General features: G+C 41.0%; 1 protein-coding gene across 3 annotated transcripts in view; it reads left to right on the top strand.

The window, feature by feature from the left end:
- Positions 1-22,402, top strand: part of BNC2 (basonuclin zinc finger protein 2) — a 287,514-nt gene extending 265,112 nt beyond the window's left edge. For 2 of the 3 annotated variants that reach the window (XM_024760460.1, XM_024760458.1), the window contains 2 exons: positions 1,596-3,565; positions 19,135-22,402. In XM_024760460.1, the coding sequence (XP_024616228.1) occupies positions 1,596-3,565; positions 19,135-19,795 (2,631 nt within the window). In that variant the 3' untranslated portion in view covers positions 19,796-22,402. Of the gene's footprint in view, positions 1-1,595; positions 3,566-3,996; positions 4,063-19,134 lie in introns of all 3 variants that reach the window. The other variant, XM_024760459.1, reaches the window with a different exon arrangement.
- Positions 22,403-22,638: the final 236 nt, after the last annotated feature.

Raw genomic sequence — 22,638 nt, 5'->3', positions numbered from 1 at the left:
ATTTATTTGTCCTGTCTTCTTAGTCTCCTCCGATCCGTAACCAATCTTAGGTCTTTGAGTTTTTAAAAATCTTTCCCGACATTTACACGTTGACGAATACTTGCGACCGTTTTGCAGGATGCCTTTTAGTTTTGGTTTATCTGATGTTTTCTCATAATTAGATTGAGGTATAAATTTTTGGGCAAGCATGCCACGGAAGCAGCAGTGTGCCCTTCTCAGTATAAATGTATACACGTATGTATCTATCTCACACAAGGTCCGTGATGTTCCTCATCACCGGGTAATGTTTCTTGGACAACTTGGTTAGGGTGGTGTCTGCTAGGTTTCTCCATTATAATGTTATGATTTTCCTCTTTGTAATTAATAAGGCTCTTGTCTTGTTGTTTAAGACGATTTTATGCTTCTGTAAGGTGACAGTCAAGGGTTGGAGCAAGTGCTGTTCGCAGAGGGTTGCCCAGTATCCTGTACTGGTGGGAAGAAGCTGTGCCCTAGAAGATGACGGAGTCATTATTTAAGTGTTTGAACAGATTTTTCTCAATCCACACCGAAATGGATTGCCTGACATTATACTGCAGGATTTTTAAGTCCGACCTCCAGGCGTATCTCATAGTTACTAGCAAAAATGAAAGTGTGAAATGCTTTTTAATGTATATTTAACAACACATAGTCTGGTGATTACTGATGTGTATTCTCTGTGGACTCCCTCTGCTATCAGAGGAGAACGTTGAGAGACAACATTTTTACACATTTATTCTCTCTAAATCCATCACATGTTTACTTTCTAGCTATGTATAGCTGTCATTTATAACAAGATCATAAAAAGTCAAATACGCTAAGTCTAACTCAAACTTTGAATCATAGGATTACAATCAATTTTCAGAAAAGTGCAATTACTGTTTTTCCTTACTCTACCTTATGAAATAGGCTACTGGTAAATGACACGAAAATATAGCCATTAAAAAGGGGGGGAAATACAGCATAGCAATGGGGGTATGGGGGGTAATGCTACTTTGTTCATCCTTTTGATTCAGAAATTCACATAATAGCTCCTATTTAAAGGAATTTACATCATTGAGCCCAGTGCTGTGCTCAAGAAATAAAATGTGAAAAATGTACTCAATTCCTTCCTATGGTGTCACTGTTTGATAAGGATTAAGGTACCTTTTTTTTTTTTTTTTTTTTTTTTTTTTAGGGTCCTTTTTTTTTTTTTTTTTTTTTTTTTGGCGTACGCTGGGTTGCACAGCAAGAGTTCACATCTTGTACTAATATATGCTAAATACTTGCATAGTCTATAGGCCATTGTTGTTAAAGTAGCAGTAGTGTAGGCATTTTAGATCACAGAGCCCCGGTGGTCTACGTTTTGTTTGCTTTGACATTATTCAACTCAATGTTTCTCTAACTGTGACTCTAATGACGACATTGGCATGGCAGAAAAGTATGCTTTGTGGATCGACTTGTATTAACCGTGCTTGCATGTTGTTTTCTGCTCTCGGTGTTCCACGAGCAGACAGAGCACCTTCGGTTGCACTGAATAGTCATGCACAGTCAATAAGTTTTTGTGTTTGTCTTTGTCATTTCTTTGATGTGGCCTCCAGGATGCTGCCGGCAAGGTGCTGGACCGCTGGGCCATCATGTCTCGAGAAGAGGAAATCATCACCCTTCAGCAGTTTCTGCGGTTCGGAGAAACCAAATCCATTGTGGAGCTGATGGCCATTCAGGAGAAAGAGGGGCAGGCCGTAGCTGTACCGTCTTCAAAGACAGACTCAGACATCAGAACTTTCATTGAGAGTAATAATCGCACCAGGAGTCCCAGCCTCCTTGCCCATCTAGAGAACAGCAACCCTTCCAGCATTCATCACTTTGAAAACATCCCCAACAGCCTCGCCTTCCTGCTGCCATTCCAGTACATAAACCCGGTCTCAGCCCCGCTGCTAGGATTGCCTCCGAATGGGTTGCTGTTAGAGCAACCAGGACTGAGGCTGCGGGAGCCCAGCCTTTCGACCCAGAATGAATATAACGAGAGCAGTGAATCTGAAGTGTCTCCCACACCCTACAAGAACGACCAGACGCCCAATAGAAACGCCCTGACCAGCATTACTAATGTGGAGCCCAAAACTGAGCCAGCCTGCGTGTCCCCCATTCAGAATTCCGCCCCGGTCAGTGATCTGTCCAAAACCGAACACCCAAAAAGCTCATTCCGGATCCACCGGATGAGAAGGATGGGGTCAGCGTCTAGGAAAGGAAGAGTGTTCTGTAACGCGTGTGGGAAGACGTTCTACGACAAAGGTACTCTCAAAATCCATTATAACGCTGTTCACCTGAAGATCAAACATCGGTGCACCATCGAAGGTTGCAACATGGTCTTTAGCTCCCTCCGAAGCCGTAACCGTCATAGTGCGAACCCTAACCCTCGCCTTCACATGCCTATGCTAAGGAATAACCGAGACAAAGATTTAATCCGGGCCACATCAGGGGCTGCCACCCCCGTCATAGCAAGTACAAAATCAAATCTCACACTCACAAGCCCTGGCCGGCCCCCAATGGGTTTTACCACTCCCCCACTAGACCCCGTCTTACAGAATCCTCTCCCTAGCCAGCTGGTGTTTTCTGGGCTAAAGACTGTCCAACCAGTTCCTCCGTTTTATAGAAGTTTACTCACTCCGGGGGAAATGGTGAGTCCTCCAACCTCCCTCCCGACCAGTCCCATCATTCCAACCAGTGGTACCATAGAGCAGCTCCCCCCATTACCCTCTGAGCCAGCAGCGCCAGTAGTGATGATGGCCACTCATGAGCCCAGTGCCGACCTGGCGCCCAAGAAGAAGCCCAGGAAGTCCAGCATGCCTGTGAAGATCGAGAAGGAAATTATTGACACTGCCGATGAGTTTGACGATGAAGACGATGACCCCAATGATGGCGGAGCCGTGGTCAACGATGGGAGCCATGACAATCACTGCCACTCGCAGGAGGAAATGAGTCCAGGCATGTCTGTGAAGGACTTTTCTAAGCACAGCAGGACCCGGTGCATTTCAAGGACTGAAATACGAAGGGCCGACAGCATGACTTCCGAGGACCAAGAACCTGAGCGGGACTACGAGAACGAGTCTGAGTCTTCGGAGCCCAAACTAGGTGAGGAATCCATGGAAGGGGATGAGCACATGCACGGCGAGGTGAGCGAGAAAGTCCTGGTGAACAGTGAGAGGCCGGACGAGAACCACAGTGAGCCCTCTCACCAGGACGTCATCAAGGTGAAGGAAGAGTTTACAGATCCCACTTACGACATGTTTTACATGAGCCAGTACGGACTGTACAACGGCGGGGGTGCCAGCATGGCAGCCCTGCACGAGAGTTTTACATCATCTCTGAATTACGGCAGCCCTCAAAAGTTCTCCCCGGAAGGTGATCTGTGTTCTAGCCCAGACCCCAAAATCTGTTATGTGTGCAAGAAGAGTTTCAAAAGCTCCTACAGCGTGAAGCTTCACTACAGGAACGTTCACTTGAAAGAGATGCACGTCTGCACGGTGGCTGGCTGCAATGCCGCCTTCCCCTCTCGCCGAAGCAGAGACAGGTCAGTAAATCTCCATTGGCTGCTCCTGCTGGGGGTGGAGGGTGCCAGTCATGGTGGACTTGAAACATTAAAAAAAATCCAGCTTAGATGTTTTTTGATGCGCTGTAAAGGTGGTCCACAGTGATCACGTGACCCCCAAGCTGCCGTGCTCGTGAAGGATTGTTGCAGTCGGTGCTTGTGATTAAGCATGCAGAGTCATATGCCATCTTCCCCAGTAATGCACGCCATTTTTCTCTGTGCTCTGTGTATGTGTGTATGTGTGTTTCCATGCATCTAGGTGTGAATAAGTTAACCATGTACACAGTTCCCTGCTTCCCCGTGAACCTTCACTTAGAAGCCGCAGCTTCTGTGATATATATTTCTGCTTTGCCATGTGGCTTTGTCATTAAATCAATATATTATCTTCATACACACATATTTATCCAATATAGAAACAGAAATTTACGGATGGAAAGAACCATAGGTCCAGGACATCGAGACAGCCTGCATCTCCGTAGGTATAACCAGAAATGTTATCATTCTTACATGAGTATTTAGTATGTCCTTGAATTCTTTAAGAGTCATAAAAATATCAGAAGAAAACGGGACCAAAGTAATTGTTGAGACGGGGCAGTGGTATGGTGACGTGGGTTACTTTAACTTTTTAACAATGTCTTGGAGCACATCTCGAAAATATAATCTGTCGTGGGAATTATGCACAGAAGGGGAGGCATGCATGTACTTTGAGGATCAGTTAGAGTATATTATGTCCAGCCTTCAGATGACATCACACCTTAGCTATGTAGCTGCAGCTCTGAAACAGTTGGGCTTAAACAGAAGCAGCTGGTCCTAAACCTACAGTGGTCTTTTTCAGTCATCTTAAAGAAAATGTGATAGAAATGGAATGTGTCAAGGTGGTCAGTGGTGGGGTAACACAGTTGTCCTACCCTTGCGGAGATAAGCTTATGAACAGACCATTTACGTGATACACTGGCTCAACGAGAGTCACACAGTTAGTTCATCCCATCATATTGGATGTGGTTTTTGGTTTTCCGGTGCCTTTTAAAAATATTTTTGGAGAAAATTTTTTAACACGGTAAAAGTCAATATATGTAGAAGAAACAAAATGAATTAGGAGGTTTCCAAAGAGCCAGCACCCAAATTCTAGTGTTTATCAGTTGGGCAGAGGTCTCTGACAAAGTAACATAATAGAAGTACACTGAAAAGTAGTGATCTGTCGCTAGAATGCTCAGCTTTTTTTTAAAGTTCAATCTTTTCAAAAATGAACGTTAAAATAGATTTTCCTTTGTACTAAAATATAAGCGGCCCAATGTATGAAAAGCAAAATCTCTGAGAAAAAACTAGGTGGCTTTCTTTGTACAACTCAAAACATGCTTTGAAGAGAAATCTCTCTTCTTAAAAATCCCCCCTCCCCCATTTACCTTGTTCTGTAAAAACGTTTTATGGTCACAAAGTTCTTTTCAGTTCCAGGTTATCATCGACAGCCCCAGAATACGGCAGATAAGATAGCTAGACTTTGAATAATAAAATATAATACTATACCCACCCCACCCCCCAAGTTTGTGAGCAATATTCATTCTTTTATGTTGGAAATAGTGCACTTGTGATAATGAGGTTAATGCATTGGATTTTTTTTTTTAACAAAAATAAAAGACTCATGAAAACCTGCATAAAATATTTATGGAAATGGAGTGCTTGAAGGCAAGCCAAAATTTAAGCTTATTTGCATGAATTCCTATCACAGTTTTAGTTGGTTTGCTGAAACCACTGCAAGTCATGACACTGGAATAAATGGCTCTGGGACCAAAGGCTACAACACCCGAAGCTTGGTGCTTTCATTTATGTCAAGCCACTAGGAAACGCAAGCACTTGTGTTTTTATGTCCTAATGTAGAAGGAGGTACTGTGGGGAGGGTGGTTTGTCTGAGGAAAAACATTTAGTGATTGAGTGATTGATAGCAGAAGAATATTTCAATCTCTAATTTTATTTTAAGGATTGAGAGTTTCATGAGTGACCAGCCATACAGAAGTTTAGACCAGTGCCTAGGATAACGAGGATATAGGATATTCTAGGTGAGAAGCATAATACAGATCTTCTCCCATGTATGTTCAGTCACAGAAGAGATTGCAAACCTCAGAAGACAGGTGATTACATTTCATATGGGTGAAATAGCACGTCATGCCTAATCTTTTTAATTCTGGAGTTTTGTCACACATGATAAAAAGCAAATTGAAAAAAAATACTGTACAAGAAAGTCTTGATTCTCACATGAAATTTTGCTTTTCAAGAATCCGCAAAATCTTTTGCCCTCAGGGTAAAAACATAGCAAAAACTCTTGATACTTTGACTTTTTTTTTTTTTTAAGGAGAGTGTTCATCCTTGTTGACTCTATTACTTGAGTTAATATATGATGTGAATGTAACTACCACTGAACAAGCAAAAACAGTGATGCCACTGGGGTACCACCCTCCTCCTGCATCTCAGGAAACACAGTTGCGCTATCACTGTGCTCCTGTTTCAGCCCTTTATTGTCATTTCATCAACTAATAACGACCTGTAATTTAATCTCCTTATTCACAAAGCCTCTTGCCTCACATCTTGAATCTACCCCTCAGACATATTATCTTCCTCTTTCTCTTCACTTGTACTGTGTCTGTCAGTCACAAGAACCCCAGGAATTTCGTGTCCCTGCTTTTGTCCTCTTCAATTCACTATGAAGCTAGGGTAAGTCTTCTTACCTTTCTCTGAGCCAACATACCTTCCCAAACAGAAAAATCCCCCTTTGCCTTTAATCCTGCCGTGTCCTCGCCCATTTCTCTCCTCGCCCCAGAGTCTCGACTCATCCATCCTGGACTCCACAACATCTTCCTTGTGCAAATAAAGCATTAGAAGGCATTCCGAGTGGGGGCCGAAGTGTGCAAGGCTACCGGGTTTCTGGGATGCCCGTGATAAAACTAACAGAATGACCCTCTTCCTTCTGTCTACGAAAGCAGCCTTCTTGTCTTTGGGCTTAGAACACCTTACAGGAGAGAGAAACAGGTCTTCTTGCACGTCTTCCAAGATGGTTATACACGAGGGAGTTGCGTGTTTGGTCTCAGATAGGCTGTTAGTAGGATGGAGGTAGAAAGATGTTAAATGCTGTGTTTTAGATTTGACGGCTAGGTAGCAGAGATTTCCGAGTCTTCGCTTATGGTCTTTCTAGGTTTTTATAAGATCCGATTGAAGGCTTTTTGAAAAGCAAGAATATTCTTTGTGTAAAGTCACAAAAAGGGAGACGAGAGAGAGAGAGAGAGAGTGGGGCACAAGCAAGGCTTGTGAGGGCTGAGGAGTCCAAGCGCAGTGTCAGAGGTGTCCTCTTCTATACAGCTGTGAATGAGCGTGAGTTTAATAAATCAGAAAGCAAAGAGGACCATTCCACACTAATGACCAAGAGCAAGCTAATATACCCAGACTCCAATTCATCTGGTCGCTAGGTGGTTGTTAGGGTAATTTTTACTCCAGGTTCTGGAAGTAAAATGTAAATTATTTTCCAGTAAAGAACTATAGAACTATAAGGCAACGGCTGAAGTATTTACGTGCATACCGATAACCGTGTGTGGTGTTACACCTGACAGTCTCGAAACACCCTTACTTCTTTCTTGTTCGTCCCTTGATTTTTCTGCCGAGATGCTGTTCTGTCAGGGAACAGGAAAGCCGACCCTGGGTTTTGAAGTAAACATATGAAAATACTCCCTGGGAAGAAGAAATTCCAACTGGCCTAGAACCTCCAGTCTTCATAAAGGACATTCTCTTGAAGATAGTGTCATAGAATTGGCTGGGCCTGGCTTCCTTTGGTCATCTCTCATCCTCTGTCATGTTTTTTGATGCCCAGGAGGGCTGAGTGGCCATGGATCAACCCCATTTATAAATTACATTTGCTTTTTATTCAGAAAAATAAAAACCCTTCTGTCGTCTTCCCCCAAATTCCTTATCATTTGCTAATAAATATGATAAAAATCTATTTAACGCCAATCACTACAACAGACATAAATAGATTTTACGTTGGCAGCTATAACGAAGACGTCGTCCACAGAAACGAGATGGTCTGCATCTTTGTTCCTCTCTTCCTCTGAGAATAGTGGCCACTAATTGCCACAGTTTGTCTTGAACTTTATCAGAAGGGTCAGCACATATGGTTGATCTTCAAGGTGTAGGAAAGGCGATTCAGCCCCATGAATAGATTTAAAAACAAAATAATATTTGGTCAGGGTGATTTATAAATAAATATGAGGCAACCGTTGGTGCCAAGGGTGAACCTTCTCTTTGATTGCTAGTTAAATCTGTCCAGATTTGAACATGTAAACTCCTTCATTTGTATGGAATAAGACATCTGTATTTGGTTTATTAAAACCTGCTGATGTCTCCAGAACTAAATGTGTTCCTCTATAGGCCTCTGGGTAGCTGTACCTAAAGAGCAGAGATGTATAGTTTTTGCTTGTCTGATTACCTGACTTCCAGCCCTGTACAGGTGTGCAGGAATAAATTAACATGAGCTACCTCTGATGAGCCACTGCATACATTAACAGCAGAGGTGAAGATGCGAAAACATGCTGCCTGCCTCCTGTTAGCACCTTCTCAGCAGCGACATCCATTTTTTCCATCATTCTCTGTGTTTGGAAACTTAGAGAACTTTTCTAAAGAGAGATTCTCAGTAAATACACATGATTTCACCAGGCAAGACCTCCAAGAAATGAGCCACTTAGCACCAACTGAAGATAACTATTAGTATATGTGCCCTAATATAATTAGCTGTCAAATAAAGCGTGTTAATCCTCTCCAAGTACAAGAAGAGAACATGTTAAGGCATCAGCCTTTTCGTTTCCTATATTTTTGCCATTCAAACTGCAGCTCTCCTTTACCAGAATTCTTTTAAAAGGTGAAGTTGTGCCGGTCCTCTGACTTTTAAAGGAAGAGGTTTTTTTTTTTTTTTCTTCTCCCCTGTTACTCTGTTTGGTTCCACAATACAGCCAGGAGATCAGTAGGTCTTTTGTACTTCTCTCCATTACTTTCCATCAAAGGCAAACAGACAAAATAAATCCCCCTTCTGAATAATTGCTAGTTGTGCCCTCCTCAACCGAAACTTTGGTAGTAAGATAAACTTCGGTGTCATTCCTGTCTCTGGGCTTCTTTTTATATCCTGGGAGAAGAGCAATGAGCAAAACAGTCTCCTTGTATCATGGGGAGAGACTCTGTCAAGCCTACAGTGAGCCTCGGATCTTCCTAATGACCTCCTGCTGGCCCAGCTGGATGTAAGACAAGCTCATTTAAGCCTCTGCTGACCTTTCACTCCTCCAGTCCAAGAACTACACCAGTCACTTCCACCAAACTGCCTACAAGATAGACAACAAAGCTTAATGGCAGGCAAAGGACTTTCTCTCCATGATACAAAGAAATTTTTACAAATTTCTATCGATGGGAGTAACATTCAATCTCTCGTGGCTACGTAACTTCCTCTGCACAAACGTGATGCTTCTATAATACCCTTTATCCTTATCTTCCCTCAAAGGGAACAAGCTACTGCTCTGGCCAGTGCAAACTCGACAATTCAGGCAAAAACAGCATTTAGAGCAGAATGCACATACCGAATGCACAGGTGGTAATTTTCATGATAGCACCACTTTGAAAGGGTCATCTTCCTGATTTCCGTCTCCCTTGGGTCCACCACCGTCTACCCGATCCTCTGATAGACTTTCTCTGGGTGTGATTCTTTCTCATCATCATTCATTTGAAATATTTGTTTTTCTAGATAGCCTTTTCTTTTTTAAGAAAAACATAGGCCGTTTCTCACCTGGAAGCAGGTTATAAGACTTCACACATATATTAGTATATGCTTGTGTCAGTCCTGGGGAGATGGGCTCTCTCTTAAGGTGAGAGGCTTCTGCCAGCTCTCGCTTGCTGTGAATGATCATTCTTGTTGTTGTTCTCGTGCTAAGAAGAACACAGACTTTGCTTCCTCTGTTGAAACTTCATAGTGAAGGCTGGGCTAGAAGGCGTTTCTTTTTTAAAAAAGCCTTCTCAGAAATAATTTAATGTTTTTGCCGTAAGACTCCCACAAGCTTCAAATAAGTGAACGTGGCAGAATATAAAAGGAGTTTACGCTTGCCAAAAAATTACAATGTCATAAAAAAGGGATTTACTAACTTTTAATTCTTCGGTGCCAAGATGTGTGTACGCATGCACGTGTGAGACAGAAGCAAGCTGAGAAGGAGGAGAAAAGAATGCTTTTCAGGAAAGGACAATTTTTTTCTTCAGTTATTTAACATAAAAGTACGCTTAAAAAAATACCTAGATTTTATGTCCTAATGCTAGCTGCTTGAATTAAAACAGGAGCTGTAAATTCCTGGTAAAAAGCTGGTATGCCTGAAGTGTTAGTGATCTTAACTCTAGTACTTTGTGGAGTTTATTACTTCTTTTACTAACTAGGGGGAAGAATGTTACCTACTTCTAGTTTAATTCTTTTTCTTGCTCGCTCTAATTATTTTGACTTCACCTCAGGAGAAAGGAGCCAAGTGCTTCTACCCGAACATACGTAAGTGGCGCAATTTTGCTATTGCATATGTCAATCGGAATTATTACTAGCTATTCGAAAATGATGCTAACATTCTCATCTAAATGCATCCACATAATGTATATGTGTGTTTATACGTAAACACCCACATAAATAAGAATATCAAAAGACAGATCATCCTTAATTGCCAGAATAGACACGTTCATCTTAGAAAGTGATGTATGAAGTTACGTCAGCACATGGATGGGGAGGAAGATTTTTTTCAGTCAAAGGAGACAGATTTGGGCAATGAGAACAACAGACCTTCAAAAGCAAGCCTCCTGGGTCTGACGGCCAGCTGAGGGGAGCCGCTCTCACTCTGCAGCCTTTTTAGTCTGCTGTGTCACTGAGGGGGCACTGGGGGGTCAGTCCGCTCACTAGTAATTGTGTTTTACAGACTTCTAAAGCAATTGGCTCAGTCAGTCCCAATTCAATAAAAGTGGAGAGCAAGAGAGAGAGCACTTTTGTTCTATTTTTTACTTGAAATTATTTCATTCAGCAGTCTGTCTTTTTTATTACCAGGACTTGACATTAGCACTCCAAGCTATATTAGCATCCATTTCAGCAGTTCAGTAATGGTATTAAAAAAACACTTAACTTCAACGGTGAATGGCTGTATGACAGTACCATAAAAAATCCACATTAAAAAAAAAAAATTACGTATTTGTCCCAGCAAATTATTTTTCACTTGTTTAACCACTTCAAAGCTATGTTCTTGTGACGGGTATTCACGAGAACCTTCTCGCTCTCAGAAGCAAGCGGTCAGTGGTGCTCTGTGGATGAGGGAATCGGGAGAAAGAGGAAAGGGAAATCCAGTGGGGAGAGGGGTAGGTAAAGATGCTGTTTGCCCTGTAGTTAGATTACCTTCCATTCATCAGCAGAGATGGAATTGGCAACCTCAGAGCACCCAAGGTGAACTTCTTGGATTCTCAGGCATGGCTGGGATTTGATTTTGAACTCAGCGCTCTCCAAACTTGGGAGCAGAGCCTGACTACTTTGGCACTGCAGTGTGCTCATAAATGACTACATTAGGTTCTAAATTTTGATTAAACATTCAGTAATTAATCAATGGTAGACACGAAACAGTTGGCAAGGTCCAGAGCTGCAAAATGTGTAAGACATAAAACATTACGAAGCAATTAGAATACGCTCCTTCAAGAGAAGGATTGCCTTCAATAAAGAGGTAAATGATATAGCATCCTGCTTATTGTGGACGTAGGCAGCCAGAGCAATATGATAAGCTGCTGGAGATACACATATCAGTAATCATCCACATTATTAGGGCCGTTAATCATAATTCCAAAAATATGACAGCAGCAGCCAACTTTTTGACCAATTTTGCTTCTGCCTGTTGGCCATTATAACTTCGCTAAGAGACTGCAGAGCTCCTGTGCGTGGCAGTTTGCATTGAGAATGGAAGGTTAATTATATTTGAGCTGCTGATTTCTTCTCTCCTTGGAAAAGGCTTAGCACTTTGACGATCCCAGGAGCTCCCTGTTGTTAAACCAGTAAAAGTACTCTACTGAAATTTTCTTTGTTGGTCAGGAACGAGGAGATGTTTCAAATGAGATAGAAGCGCCAGGCTGGAATAGCCGCTAATGTTTCCTGCTCCAAAGTGATCCTTGGGCAGCAAGATGAATGCAGGGGCTCGTTTAGCTCACTTTGCTCTCTCATTTCTCTCCTGCAGACAGGTAGAACTGTCACTGTATGGTGATACACCAGGTAAATCCCACAAGATTCGTGGTGGTTTCAATATGAATATATATGGAACTGAGAAGTTGGGGAAAGTGGTTCATGATTTGGGGAGGAAGAAGCACCTCTTTCACACAAAATTCTGCTTCTGTGGCTATGCTTGTTGTGAATCAAAAGTAAAAAGAATTTCAAAAAAATCATCTGAATGTTGCTAAACATTGAAATGTTTAGTAGCATAGGTGCGTTGCTGGTTGCCTAACTGAAGTTTTGCTGTCTCAGCTGGTGGTTTTGACATTGTTTAACCAAAGACATAAATTAGATTTTGCACATTCTTTTTGTTCATGTATCTTAAGTAGTTTCATTTTTCAACACAATTCTAGATAAGGCCGTAGCTAAGTTATAATATTGCCTACAAAATTCTGTCCCCCCCCCCCCCCCTTGGGGAACTCATACATCCCAAATATTGTCTTTTTAAAAGATCATAAGTTAACCGTTTTAATGCTATAAAACCTTCTTGGATATTTAGTCTTAGAAAGTATTTCCTTTGAAAAAGATCTCAGAGAGAAGCTGATGTTCCACTCTGTACACATTAGAAAAGATAGCTTATTTTTAAATAGGAGAAGAAATTTGAGCATCTAGAGAAAAATGCATTCTTATTATTTTGGAAAGAGGTCTTGTAAACTCTTTGTATAAGACAGTAAAACAAGGGATGAAGGCTTGTTCATCCAGGGTAAATACAAATCTCAAAATTCTAGCTCAGGTTTATTGAAGTCCTTAAAAGATGCCAGGGTGAACCGCCTTGCTTTTTCTTACCCAACAATGGTAGTAAACTGAGCACCATGAGAGCTGCCTGATTGAGAAAATTTCCAAATGCTGTGAAGACATAATCCTATTCACAGTGTAACACGCGTCTCACATTACGGCGCAACAGGTTATCTATCGAATAATCGGCACCCTCCGGAAGCCTCGATGTGTCAGATACAACTCAGAAGTAAAATGGTTAGGGAACAGCGCTGGATATCAATTCTGCGCTTAACCTGAGCATCCAGCATAGACATTTTCCATCCACCAACCTGCCTTCCTAAATGCCATTACTACATTAACATTTTGTATGCATTCCACAGCAATGACAAATTGTTTTGTAACCGTAGTGCCAGATTTAGTATGCGAGAGACACGTTCACCTCTGCCAACGAACCAATCATTCTCACTAACATCTTCAGAGTTACAACATTTATAAAGTTGCAAAGTGGAGTAAACAGACCATCTGTTTGGCTTTTCCATATATGTCATGCTTTCTTATTAGCATATTACGATTCATTTAGTAAACAAATTTGGTGATTTCGTTCACGTCAAAGTTAGGTCGGAAGCTTGAAGATGATTAACATTCCCGGGACAGGCACATTAATACATTGCTTCCTCGGCAAAGTTAAATGGCTTCTCAGGAGAATCGTCCCTTGTTGACAAGATGAGACTGTCAATTTTGTTCGCCTGCCACGTTAGGGGCCGTAAGGGGATGGCAGGCTCTGAGAGAGGGGAGTCATGTAGGCAGCATAATTCACTGTGAATTGAGAAAAGAAGTCTAATTCTGATAAATGGTCGACCCCAATACATCCTACCTGTTATTACAACAGACGTGCCGTATCTGTGCAGTAAATTAGCTAAACCCCTCAAGAGTTTGGTGGGAGCTTATCTTCAAGTGAATAATTTGAATGTAGAGGGAACTGTCTGCGTGACCAGTATGGATGATTTGTTTTATATTGAAAGGGATTGAAGTGACTGAATTTCATACTTTTAATTTGCAAGAATTTGCTTAGCTTTTATTTCTTGCATTTATTATGTACTTCTATACTTCTGGGGGTTTTTGGAGCATTGTTCACTAGAATTTTACATTGAATTTCCTGAGCTAGGGATGGTTTTTGGCTCTCTTGGAGAAAAATCTTTAAATATTAGCCTATTAGAGCAACTATTTGTTTTACAGAAAACGTATACTAACAAAAATGTCGTTTACTTCACAGGGCTGTAAGACATCAATTAATGATGATACAAATATTTTTGAGGCATTAAGGACAACAGATAGTGTCATAGCAATCAGATAAGAAGAGAACTAATGAGGGGCAGGGGTTTTAACTTTTCATTTCTGTGGATTTGGTTCGCAGATTTAATTTCTGATCAGGAATATTGACTCAGTATCCCACAATACACTCAAACCCAGCGTCTAGATTTTCCCAGATTGTATATAAATAACATTTCTCTGCCCCATATACACACACATACACACACACACCCCGTATATAGAGTGGTATCTGCTGTGTATACATCACTATGATCATTCTGGACAATATAATTTGAGAAGTGTGCGTGTGTGTGTGCGTGCGTGTGCGTGTGTGTGGAGTGGCAGAGGTGAGCAGAAGAAATAAAGGCAGAAGCTCCAACGTGGAGCCTCAATTCCATTTCACCTGAGGCCTTGTAATTATCAAGTATTTTGTTTCAATTCGCTAAGTTTAGAATGGCTCAGAACTGATTAAGAGTTAAGGTTAGAGTCAGCTTCTCATGTAACCTATAGCTTGATTTACTATTCACTTTGGACACCCGCATTCTGATTTTCTAATTTGCTCATGAGACTTTTTTTTTTAAAGTTCCTTCCTCTCAAAACCAAAGTTAAAATCTCAAAACGCTTTTTCTTTTCAATGTATTTAACGTGTTTAATTTTTATTTTTATGATTAAACATTGCATTAAGTTGAACTGGGCACTTGAAGAAGCTTGGAAAGAGAAACGTGAGAAAAGAAAACTCAAGACAGGACTGACTTTCTCTAAAGGGCACTTGCATTTGCTTGACTGTGTTGGATTTGGTGTCTTCTGTGGTTGCATGGTAAAGTTTTCTTTTTTCTTTTTTTTTAAACTGACGTATAATTGACATGTTTTCATTAAAGAAACCGAAAAAGACTGGTAGTCCACTTTAGTCCAGCTAGAGTACTTCCACTCAGCATTTCATGGAGTAAGTTTGGTTTTATGACCTCCCCTATACCGTATAGGCTTCATAACTTTTTTGCTTTTGAGGGTGCTCTCAGTTTTCAAGAGGCTTTTGGTAAACTCAGTACAGAAAGAGTAGGGAAGAGTACAGAGGGTCAGAGGAACCATTTGTGATTCCAAGCATAGCCTAGGTTATAGGACTGTGTCATGCCCTGATTATATAGCATTACCTTACACCACGGTGGGGTGTGATAGGGTCAGAATTATCCTCTGCTGTATTATCAGTGTCTTTTCTTAAATATTCAGTTACATGCTTCCAATCTTGGGATCATTGTTTTCTCTTCCACAGTGTATTCTGGGGAAAGTTTCTGTAAGGCTGCATATTATTGATTGAAGTCAAATAAATGTAATTATGTCCGAAGTGCAAAGTATTCTACTTGAGCTGCAAGAGACTCGAGGTTGAATAAGGTATAGCTTACGTTCTTCTTGAAAGTGACCGTCTTGGGACTAAATTTTGGCCCACTCTCTTGACGAGATCCCCAGTGAGATCAGATCCTTACCCCTTCTACTTACCAACTCACCTTTTCTCTTCATCCCAGTCATTTTTGTTTTCTCCGTAAGAGAAAGCTGCCTCCTCGGAGTGTCGGTATTACCTACCTCATCAAAGCAAATAGAAACAGCTTTTGTTCCGTTGACATTCTTATAAAACATAGTAAGTTCTAACATGGTTTTTGTTCATGATTATTTTTTCCTCTTTTCTGGAGATAAATATTCAGAACACTAGGTTTGTTTTCTAGAAAAACTCTCTCTCTGGAGAACTCGGAATTGGTTCCTTTCTGGAGTCCCCCTTCTCCTCCTTACAGACAGCTGCCTACCGCTTCCTCGGCTGCGGGTCCTCCCGTTTCCAACACTCTCCGGTCTTCCTCCCATTTTAGGATCCTCCTCCCTGTACGTCCGATAGTCCGTTGGCCTGACTTCTCTCTGTGTCTCTTCCGTCTTCCCTTTCCTTTCACCTCTTTGGTTTTCTGATCCACGTAAACTTGTAAGTTGCCGTTAACCCCAGGTGTTTGTCTCTCCTCCTTGGGCAGTGTTCTCTGACACTTCAGGGTTTGGATTGACTTGAGTCCAGGTCTCTGTTAACGTCAAGTGCCGCCTTCTGTCCATTCTGTGGAGGCTGAACCTAACCTCTTGAGGCACAGGATCGGGACTCTCTAAAGAATCTGTCTCCTCTCCCTCCTTCTCTTGCTTTGCCTCTTTCCACCCCAGCAGTACTGGAGTTAGTTAGAACAAGCCCAGCGTCACGAGGGTGGACCAGTAAGCTTTCCACAGCACGTTCTTCCCATCCCCAGTTCAAGTGTTTTGCGTATGGCATTTAGGAGGATTATCAAACAAAAAATGAAACAGATTAAGAAATGAACATAATCAATTCTCTTGAACGGTGGTTGCATAATGGAAATCGACTACCACGAATGAACCCGTGTACTGAAGTTACGAACAGCAGAGCTAATGCACTGCCATGAGTTCATCTTTATTATTGCATTACACCTGAATCAATTGATAAAGTAGCTTTTTTTTTTTTTAAGCAAGGGATGGCACTTAATTGAATAACAGCCAATGTAATTATATTAGCAGAGGCCAACAGTACTGCTGACAGCGGAAAAGGGACACTGTTGAACAGAGTGCCAGAGCTGGTCTACACATTTCTGCACATTGTTCGGTTGACAGATATTGAGGGCTGGTACATCATCTAATTAGATTACAGATTTCCATTGCTGTTAAGTGAGAAATGAAGAGAAACATCTCTTCCTGGTAACATAGCAGTGGAGATGTGCAATTTCACAAGTCATCTTCGGAAAGATGTGTCCGTCTGGGGGATCAGTGTGTCCCTTTTGTCGATGTTAATTTATTCTTCCTTATTCAGTGTGTCTTGATGCGACTGCTGTGTGTCTGGCTGTTCTTTTCTCAGCAGTGAATCTATAGGTAACTGCAGATGTGTGAGAAGCAACCGAGTTCTAGATTAAAGTCATCGCCAAATGTGTGCTTGTGAAATTAAGACGGGGAGGGGAGGGAGGGTGTTAAAATAATACACAGAGGGGTAGGACTTCGTGAGCTGCTGTGGTTGGCAGATTGTTTTATCAGTAGATTGTTTGACAGTATGTACTGTCACTCTACTTCCACATTCCTGTAATAACTCTGGTGGTGTCATACCTACATGTCAGGGGAAAGACTTCACAGTAGGCATTTCCTACACTCTGCTTAGCAACCCGCACTTGGAGTCATCTGCCATCTGACACCAAGGAGACGGGGAGCGACTGTGTCAGAGCAGGGACCGTGGGGACCACTTCTGTTTCTCATTCACAGATCCGCACGCTGCATGCATCTGTGCAGAACTCATTTATGGATGATGACGATGCTGTGAATTTGGTTTATCTTAATTTGATTTATGACTTTTTGGATGATGCGGCTGATCTGAAAAATCATCAAGACAGCATATGAGATGATCGCTTATGACAGAAAATGATTTTATGATCAGAACATTTTAAATCCCTATGTTATTGTTTAAGTTTTTTTTTTAAACCAGATGTCTAGAATGTGAATTTGTTTTCTCTCTCTCTCTCCTTCTCTCTTTTTTTCTCTGTCTCTCATTCTTGCTTTCTTTTGTGATCGATTTAGCAAAAGATTAGAAAGCTGATCTTATTATCACAAGGTAAGCTCAGCCTTCCTAAGTGCAGTGTGGAGAGGGCTGCCGCCCCTCTGCCCCTTCAAACCCGGAGTGCTGTATATTGTCTTGTGTGGAAAGGTGGAGAAGTGTTTCCCACCTTTCTTGTCTCTGAGGCACATACCTCTCAACCATCTCTAAGAGATATTAGCCATGCCTGTCACCAAATGGAGTGACTCATCTCGGTCTTCCATACTTTTTAATTATAATCAAGTGGTCTGTTGAACTTGATGCTGGCCATTCTAGGTCATTTCTATTATCAATTTCGGTTATCACAATTACTTCTCTAAGATGTAGAGCTTCTGCCATTATCGAGAAGCTTTTATGTATCTGTATATTTATTTACTGGTTTACTTTTTGGAAGGGTAGCCTTCCATTTAGGTACGTGTCAAACGTGAGCCTTTGCAGGTGGAGAGAGGTATATGCCCAAGGGCACTTTAAAAATAAATGGGGGATATAAGTACAAAGGCAATGTTTTCAGACAGACAATAACCTATCAGGCTTTGGTAAATCACGACATCCCTATGGATGCTCTGGGACAAATCCTTTTTTTTTTTTTTTTTTTTTTTTTTTTTTTAATGCAAGCAAAGCATCCAGTGAGTAGAGTAAAAGTTTTGCTTGTCTAAGAAGTGTGGACTCCAGTTGTTAAAATAGAGGGACCGTGTGTTATTATTGTGCTTGATTTTTTTTTTTTTTTTGGTATTTATTGTGTGTGGGGTTTTTTCTTTTTTGGTCCCTTTGGGGTTTTTTCTGTTGTTGAGTGTGATTTTTTTAAAGGGTGGGTGGGTTTTATTTAAAAAGTCAACTTCTGTTTTTCAGGGGTTTTTTTTAAGAATAAAATTTTAAAACTTAAATTACTTGAAAACATTTTCAACTCTAAAATGTAGCAGCTTCTGAAAATAAATGTATTTTACTAGTAGATTTAGCTGAGATCCCATTCTGCAAAAAGGGATTTATGTTTAAAGACAGTCTGTAACCCTGTTTCAAATTGCTAACCTTTTAAGCTTATTGTTTTTCCTACCTAAAACTTGCAGTGTAGGAAGGTGAGGGGGAACGAGTCATTAATTTGTCCAGTGAACCCTAAATTATCTAGACCGTTTACTTTTTTTAAACAAGGATCCTTTTTATACCTCTAAAAGTGTTTGCTGTAGAAAAAAAAGGCTTTCTTTTTGTTTTTAGGTAAATTCAAATTGTTCAGTTTAGACAAGCAGAACGTTTCCATCCTTTTATCCTAGTTAATGTATTTTTTTCAAATCTCTGCTGTGAGATTCTCTGCAGCTGATGCTGCTACAGTGTAAAACGAACAGAACAATCATTCAGGAAAAGGTGCATGGGTTTGCATTCATCCCACCACTGAGGAATTTTACTCTCTTATAAAAATTAGGTTAATGAAAAGCTCCCCTTATTGCACTCCCCACCACCACTTATCCCCAAATTCTGAGGATGTGGGGAAATGTTTGCTTTTACAGGGGTGTCATTAGCAATGAATGTGCTTATGTGGTACCTAGTGGAAGCTGAATCAATTTTAAAATGCTCTCCTTTTTCTCACCCTCCCCACTCCCTGTACACCTACCCCCCCCTTCCCTCTTGTTTTCCTAGACACAGTGCCAACATCAATCTCCATCGTAAACTGTTGACCAAAGAACTCGATGACATGGGCCTGGACTCATCGCAGCCCTCCCTTAGCAAGGACCTCCGGGATGAATTTTTGATGAAGATCTATGGTGCCCAGCACCCCTTGGGGCTCGACGTCAGGGAAGACGCCTCCTCTCCCGCGGGGACAGAAGACTCCCACCTGAACGGGTACGGGAGGGGCATGGCAGAGGACTACATGGTCCTGGACCTGAGCACCACCTCCAGCCTCCAGTCCAGCAGCAGCATCCATTCCTCCAGAGAATCCGACGCAGGCAGCGACGAGGGGATCCTCCTGGATGACATCGACGGGGCGAGTGACAGTGGGGAGTCGGCGCACAAGGCCGAGGTCCCCACCCTCGCTGGCAGCCTCGGGGCTGACGTTTCAGGATCTCTGATGTTCAACAGCTTGTCCGGGAGCAATGGTGGGATCATGTGCAACATTTGCCACAAGATGTACAGCAACAAGGGGACCCTGCGAGTGCACTACAAAACCGTGCATTTGCGAGAAATGCACAAGTGCAAAGTCCCCGGTTGCAATATGATGTTCTCCTCTGTGCGAAGCCGGAATCGGCACAGTCAGAACCCTAATCTCCACAAAAACATTCCCTTCACTTCGGTAGATTAGTCTCAGAAAGGACACTACAAATGCCAGCTCTCACCAGATGGCCTACGTATTTGAACTGCCATAGTCAGTGTGTGCTTGTGTACTTGGGATGGTGTGTGTGTATATGTGTGTGCGTATACACACGTATGCCTCTGTGTCTACATACACACACACACACACACACACACGTTTTCTTTTCTTTAGATACAAAAAGATAAACACTAGGTGCTTTTGAAGTTTTTTTCTCTTTTTCCTTTATAGGTCGGATCTTTCATTTGGGGGTGAAAACAAAGTAAAGTACCCTTTAAACACGTATACACACATCCACACATAAAAGCGTGCAACTAGCCCAAATTTTGACAGAATAATAATTCCTGGTCCTCTCCAAAGAGACAATTTGTTGTACCCATGACTGTTGCCTGCAAAAAAAAAATAAAAAGGGAGGAACAAAAAGAAACAAAAAAGGAACTCCTTATAGTTGTCTTTTGTGAACTTGGAGGTTTTGAGAGAATCTTCAATTAAAGCATGGCAGATTCACCTGTAAATATTTAGCCTTGAGAGGCCAATGATGTAAAACAGTTGTATTGATGGTTGTTTAACTCTTTTGTTTAATTTTTTACAGTTACATCAGCTGTTAGATATACAGGAAAAAAAAATAGTTTGCTGGCTAGCTCTATTCATTTATGTTAGCATTAATGCACATTTTTTAAGGAAAAGAAAAAAACATGGTCTTGTTTTTACTACCTGCTAGATATAGTGATAAAGAGGTGCTGGCATGCCTTACAGCACAGATCTGATTTTTTTAAATGTCCTGTACTAGTACATAAATCCAGTCATGCACTTTTTTTCATACACTACAAGGGGATGTGTAATATCCATGCTTCTTTTTTATCCTTAAACTATTGCCATACTTCGAGTAAGTGTCTTTTTAAAAAAATTCACTTGTATAAAAATGGTCTGGTCAGTATAGGGCACAAATGCCAAACAAAAGTATTAGTGTTAACACAAAACTGCCAACTTTGCACAAGTTTCCAGAAAAGAAAATACAATTAGTCACTCAACATAACCACAGGCCAATTTGTCGGCCACCAGAAAACCGCTTTAGAAAAAAACACTTGGTGATTCAAGTGCCGAATGTTATTACAATCAACACTGCAACCTTCTTGCTTATATGTTAAGTTACATAAAAGGAAAACAAAATTATGTGGTGTGAAACAGCTAAGGCATTTATTCTTTAGAGGCTGGATAATATTTCAGGATACAAAAGCCCAAATTACTCACTATGGAACAAAGCTGAATCCAGTAAGAGTTGAGCACTCATTCGCAAGGACCTAACCCCTTAATCCTTTAAAAAGACAAAGTCTGAACTGGGTTGGTCTGTTGGGTGGCTATGTAATTCACTGCACGTTCTGCAGTAGTGCTCCGATTCAGGCTGGTTTGCGAGACAAAATCAAAGACCTTTAAGAGCGGCAGCAGCAGTACTTGGAAGCTTTGCAAACATGTGCTGAACTTGAACTAAGCAACACTCCTTTCTGAAAAGCCAGAAGAAGGGGGTTCAAAATAGGATCTCTCACTGTTTAGTGTTTTGTGTTCCCCCACACGATTTGTCAGAGAGAAATGAAAGCAAGCCTGAAACCAAGCAATCGAGAGTGAGAAAGAGGAGGGGAGAGGATTCTCCAAACCTTTTTTGTTGTGTTTTGTTTTGTTTTGTTTCCGATGTTTACACATATTGCCTGAGCTGGTTTACCACATCAGCAGCCTCAGCTACCACAACATACTGACTAAATGATGATATTTACTCAAGTTCAGTCTGCAGCCAAAACCATTAGGGTGTGAGCTGCAGACTGTTTTGTTGTCTTTTTTTTTTTTTTTTTAAGTGGAGGGGGGAAAAAGAAGAGATAAACAAGGAATATTTTGTCAAACAGTACACAGTAATTTAAAGAGAATGTATTTCTTTTCTGCATTTAAGGGCCTCAAACATTTCTCTCAGCAGTCTAAAAGTTAGAAATACCCCCTTTGTCTTAACTTTTAATGTTATTTCCATTTTTCATATGTTTTGTGATTTTTTTTCTAGGTTCACATCAGCATTCACTTCCGTTAAATTTGCCAAAGGAAACCGTTAATATGTTTCTCTTTTTATTACTCCTGTAGGATTTGTCGTACCTCACACAGTATTTATTGTTTCCAAAAATAAGCATCATTAGTTGAGGATTCAGTATTTTTCTTTGTGAAAATTTCACAAATGATAGATTCTTAAAGATAAGCTAGATGTGTCTAGGGGCTTTATCTTTTCATCTCCTTCAGAGCATGCTATGCGGTTCATTTAATTCTTCATTTGTTCTACAGTGAGGAGAGACCAAAAGTATTTGCAGTACAAAAGAAATTATATCAGACACTATGTCTGTTAAATGACAAATGTTTACGGTGAAAAAAGCTGAGGAATTAGTGCTAACCATTTTTGTTTTCTTGTACCTTTGAATTCCCCAAAGTCTTAATTGCTTTATTTTGGTGTTGTGTTAAACTGAATAGACAGAGATGTTTTCCTTTGTTTGTTTTATACCATATAAGACTCTGTACAGTATGTTTGTGAAAGACTGAACTAGAATAATGAAAGTTTGTTTGCAAACATTTTGGTTCTCTTAGCGTTCTCTGTGTTGCTGCTGTTGCCCTATTATCCAAATGATTCGATTCCAAAAGAGTGGAAAAAAAAATATTTTTGGTATCCCAACAAAAGATTATGGAAACACCAGCTTTGGGAGTGTGCGTAGACTAAAGGACACTTCGTTTTATGAAAATAACAAATTTTCAGCCATTTTTAACAGTTACACTCTAGGTTGAAATATTAGAACTCATCTTGTACAAAA

This window comes from Neophocaena asiaeorientalis, unplaced genomic scaffold, assembly GCF_003031525.2.
Source record: "Neophocaena asiaeorientalis asiaeorientalis breed wild unplaced genomic scaffold, Neophocaena_asiaeorientalis_V1.1 scaffold174, whole genome shotgun sequence".
Lineage (NCBI taxonomy): Eukaryota > Metazoa > Chordata > Mammalia > Artiodactyla > Phocoenidae > Neophocaena > Neophocaena asiaeorientalis.
Note: the sequence above shows the minus strand (reverse complement) of the source record. Positions and strands in the feature narration are given on the sequence as shown.